At 38.8% G+C, this 5,000-nt stretch overlaps 1 protein-coding gene across 2 annotated transcripts in view; it reads left to right on the top strand.

The window, feature by feature from the left end:
• LOC125047964 (angiopoietin-2-like) overlaps positions 1 to 5,000 on the top strand; it is a 159,597-nt gene that overhangs the window by 144,424 nt on the left and 10,173 nt on the right. Inside the window, exons 3-8 of one of the 2 annotated variants that reach the window (XM_047646515.1) lie at positions 1 to 5; positions 262 to 458; positions 976 to 1,072; positions 3,477 to 3,635; positions 3,940 to 4,089; positions 4,985 to 5,000. The exon at positions 1 to 5 is cut by the window's left edge and continues 307 nt beyond it; the exon at positions 4,985 to 5,000 is cut by the window's right edge and continues 137 nt beyond it. In XM_047646515.1, coding sequence (XP_047502471.1) covers positions 1 to 5; positions 262 to 458; positions 976 to 1,072; positions 3,477 to 3,635; positions 3,940 to 4,089; positions 4,985 to 5,000 — 624 coding nt within the window. Of the gene's footprint in view, positions 6 to 261; positions 459 to 975; positions 1,073 to 3,476; positions 3,636 to 3,939; positions 4,090 to 4,972 lie in introns of both variants that reach the window. The other variant, XM_047646514.1, reaches the window with a different exon arrangement.

Genomic DNA, 5,000 nt, shown 5'->3' with positions numbered 1-5,000 from the left:
AAAAGGTGGGCCTGCTTTTTTTTTCTTTTTAAGACGATGGAGATATTTTAATAGGAAGTTATCTTGACGGAGAAATCTGTCGATAATAACAACGAATAACTGAGAAGCAATCACAGCACTACTTTCAGAAAAATAACTAAATAAAGAATGAATAAAACAAACAGACAAACAAACGAACAGAATAGGAAAGAAAGAAAGAAAAAGAAAGAAAACCACCGACCCGACCACTCATCCCTCTCTCTCTCTCCCTCTCTGCAACAGACGCCAGTCCTTGATCAACTGCAGGAATCGATGGACTCCTTGCGCGAGTCCGTGAGCTCCATGGACCGGCGGCTGCAGTTCCACATGGCCTACGTCTCCGGGGACCTCGAGACGCTCTCGGGCTCCGTGCGAGACATCCACGACGCCATCCTGGAGGAGCAGCAGCCGACGCCCGACGCCACCACCGTGCCGCCGGGGTGCGTGCTTTCCCGTATATGTGTATACTCGTATGCATATGTGTGTATGTATGTATATGTATATATATATATATATATATATATATATATATATATATATATATGTGTGTGTGTGTGTGTGTGTGTGTGTGTGTGTGTGTGTGTGTGTGTGTATAAGTAATGATAACAGAAGTTTTGTAGATTTTGGAAAGGAGTTGGTGTAGATTTTTATAATTGGCTACATTAATGTGAAATATATCTGAATTACTGAGCTGTTTAAAAATAACGTGAGTGGACTTACCATTTGTTAAAAAATGTGATATACCTTACTTTACAATCTAATATATTTTAGAAGAATACCTTTTCTCAAAAAAGATATGACAGTTTTCACTAACAGTTGTCCTACATCTAGTTCCAGGAATAAACTGTCTATTACATCTACCAAACCTACACCTTTCTCTTATTTCTGCACGAACGCATTTAACAAAATGAAAAGAATCTCTCCCGACTTATCTCCAATAAAATATCCCATTTCCAGAAGCAATATGACCCGTCAGTCAGCGCCTCTGAACAAGATCGACTCGCTCGTGAACAAGATGTCTCCCATGGAAACGGTGTGGGAGAAGATGGAGGAGGTAAGTTAGCTGAATAAAAGAGAGAGGCAGACAGAATAGGATGTTAAGGGAGAGGCGCTTGACAAAGAAACAAAGAGAGAGAATAAGTTGTTAAGGAAGAGTTGTTTGAACAAAGAAACAGAGATAAAGGCAATAAATCGCAAAAGGAGAGGTGTCTGAACAAAGATGCAAAGAGAGAGCATAGGTTGTTCAGGGAGAGTTGTTTGAACAGAGAGGCAGAACATGTTAAGGGAGAAGTATTTGAACAAAAGAACAAAGAGCGACAAAAATGGCAAGAGGGAAGATGTTTAAATAGGAAAACTAAGAAACAAAGTGATATTTAAGAGGCAAGTTGTTAGAACAAATGGACAAGGGAGTAAACAAAACGAGATGTAAGAGGGAAGTTATTTGATTAAACAAAGAAAGAAAACAATGAAAATAGACTGGAGAGTGTGACACAAAATGAATTCATAAAAAAAAAATAATACACCTGCTATAGAAAGGAAGATGAGAAGTCCCTTTGAGGCTTAATACAAAATATACCTTTAATTTTTGTTTGTTCAAGGAAATTATACGGGAAAAGGTGGACGAGGTAAGCTTGTTAAAGACAAACAAAAACAAAGACAAAAAAGGAAAAGAGAGAAAGAAGGGTAAGATGAAGATGGAGTAGTATGAAATCATATAATCCCATATAGCATGTAGAAGGGTAAGACAAACGAAAGTGAAGATTAATTACAACCAAGCAATAGAATAGGCGTTAGTTCAGTTGTAAATAAGCTTGCTATAAATGTTTTGGTCATGGACACAGCGTAAAAAGACAAGAAAGAGATGATTCTAATAAGCTTCAAAGGCTTAATAAGTCAGACACAAAACTTAACTGAATAAAACAAACTATTTAAATGACATCTGTCCCATACTAAAACGATAAAATTTGCCCTAAGTACACAGACTACGTTATATCTTTAGCTAACAAGTTCCCTGTTGATATGAAATCCACCGTGATTCCATTCATCGAAATTCTTTTATGGCTTTTCCAATAAGCTCTAACTCTTTTAAAACGTTCTCGCTGCATCTAACGCATGACTATTTTGATGTGGTTACAACATCAGTTGTGATTTCGTTCGTGTATTGTGATGCGAACCAATGACGGGTCGTTTTTATATTTTATTTATCTATTCATTATTATTTTGTTTCATTAATTTCCATGTCGGGTATATATAGTTATAGAGATACTTCCGTCTTTAGAAAATTGAGTAAAAAGACCACTATTGTATTATTCATTTATTTATCTATTCATTTTAGAAATCATCGAAGGTACACATATACACGATAGAAATGATCGATTTCTTTCTAAAATATATATTTTCAAATATTTCACGATAGCATCAGTGTGTTGCAAACATTCTGAAAGTACAGTCAGAAAAAAAAATTGTTACCTTTCCTTGTGATCAATCTGGAGCTGAGCACTTCACTCTGTTAACTTCGGATTAGGATGCTAACTACCTGCCTCGCTATTCTAAACCTCTTCGTCAATTTTTCGTATTAGTTTGTGCAAAGGATAACGATGCTTATTATTTTTTTATTTTTCATTATTATTATTATTGATTGTACAACACATATCCCAGGTACAGCCCACGCTTGCCTGCTCTCGCCTCTCAGATCAGGTTACCATTCGCACGTGTACACTGCTACCCCCCCCCCCCCCCCTCCGGAGATATTGCTCTCTCCTTCGTCGCTCTGCGAAATAGGAGAAATAGGTTTCCAAACAGGATGCAATGTCCAAAAAACATAGCTACAGCATAATGTTACAGGATATTCCATCATTACAGCGTCTGATAGAATATCCTGTGACATTATGCTGTAGTTAGTTTTATAGACATGTACTCTAGATACAGTTAGAAGGGCTGTCTTTTCTTTTTATAGAACTTTCCATATAGCTGGAATTTGATAATTTCCCCCCAAAGACTCTCTGAAGTAACCCGATGAGCGTATGATCATCGGTGGGTCGTATTGCAAAAACACCATTTTTTTTCTCAATATGCGAATCGAACCATTGGTGTCCAAGTGTTTTGATGCTCCCAACAGTTCTTACAAAATACCTAACAGCCAAGTATTTTTTCTAATGATGACAGCGCGAGCCGTATTATAATTAGTAGAAGTATCTTCATTATTATTATCATTGTTGTTATTATATTATTATTATTATTATTATTGTTATTATTATACATATATATTATTGTTATGATGATGATGATGATGAAGATGATGATGATGATTACTATTATTATATCCATTATCATCATTATCACCATCATTAATAGTAATATTACTATCATCATCATCGCTATTTACTATTGTTGTCTTCACTGTAATTACCCTTTCGTTATCCCAATCCCCAACATGAGCCCTCCTCGCCCTGTTCCAGGTGTGGGACGTCGTGGTTGGCACCAAGAGCTCCGTGGACGTGCTGGTGCCAAAGAGCGAGGCACTCCTGAACACGTCGCAGCGGCAAGAGCGAGCGATCTCGACCATACAGTCCGACCTCACGGAAAAGGCCAATCGCATCATCCATAATCTTGGACAGGTTGGGGAAAAGTTTTCAGCAGACTAATAAAAAAAATAAAAAAAAAATGTTTCTTGCGTGTGCTTGGGAGTGGTGTGTGTGTGTGTGTGTGTGTGTGTCTGTGTGTGTGTGTGTGCTTGTGTTTGAGTGCGAGTCTGTGAGTGCGTGATTGCATTATTATATTGTATTATCTAGTTTTATCGCTGTCAACATTATTGCCATGACCATTACCATCGACTTGTTTAATATCAATAGTAGCAACAGTAGTAGTATCATTACCATTACCCCCGCCACCATTAATCTCCCCCCCCCCCCCCCCCCCCAGGTCGAGGAACGCCTGAAGACGATGCCCGTGGACGGCAAACCCCAGCGGGACCACATCAACCCAGTGTCCCTGTTACACCGCTCAACCCAAGGACACGTGCAGGACGACGCCCCCATTGAGACAGACCCGCCGTTCGACCTCCTGGACCAGGTGAGTTGCTCTCTGATGCGTCCCTCTGGGAATAGGAAGGATGGGAGGCGATAGGAGGGATGGGAGGCGATAAGAGGGGATGGGAGGCGATAGGAGGGGATAGGAGGGGATGGGAGGGGAATAGGAGAATTGGAGAGGATAGGGGATAGGAAGCATGGGGGAGGGGGAGGGGATAGACACGTTTCTGAATGGGATGTAACGTCATGCTGCAGTCATAGTTTCTACACAGTATAATTTAGATACAATCAGAAAGGATGTAGACAACCAAACACCCATACGTACACAGACACACACGCACGTAAACACACACAGAAATGCGCATAAAGAATATGTTAAATATATGTTAAATATAAACAGATATCCTTGTATATTCTTGTTATGGGTAGTTTATTAAATCATATTATATTTTACATGCTTTAATATATATCAAATATATTGTATATTACAATCAAGTCATAGTCTTCGTCCAAATAGTAAATTATGAATTTACTCTTATTTATTTTAATGCAAGATTTTTCTTCAGAACTTCCAATAAATAAATAAAATATTATGGTAATATAATGCAGTATTCATGTTCTTATAATATTATTCTTTAGCACACACCATTATCATTATACCTGTCATATTTATTATTTTACACAGTCATCATTATTATCATTTCCCTCACACTATTATCACTCATGGTATACTCCAAACTGTATTCATTCTCATTACACACTACACACTCCCCACTCTCACCACAAGCCCACCCACCCCACCCCCACCACAATACCTCCCCCTCCACCCCACCCCATCTTAGACACGCCAACACATTCCCTCTCGACCGCCCATCGGAAGAGAGCAAATCAAGCCGTTCTTAGGACGTTACAAACGAACTAAATAGGCCTCCTTGCAGACCTATTTAATGGAGA

The sequence above is a fragment of the Penaeus chinensis genome, chromosome 42, assembly GCF_019202785.1.
Source record: "Penaeus chinensis breed Huanghai No. 1 chromosome 42, ASM1920278v2, whole genome shotgun sequence".
Classification (NCBI taxonomy): domain Eukaryota; kingdom Metazoa; phylum Arthropoda; class Malacostraca; order Decapoda; family Penaeidae; genus Penaeus; species Penaeus chinensis.
Note: the sequence above shows the minus strand (reverse complement) of the source record. Positions and strands in the feature narration are given on the sequence as shown.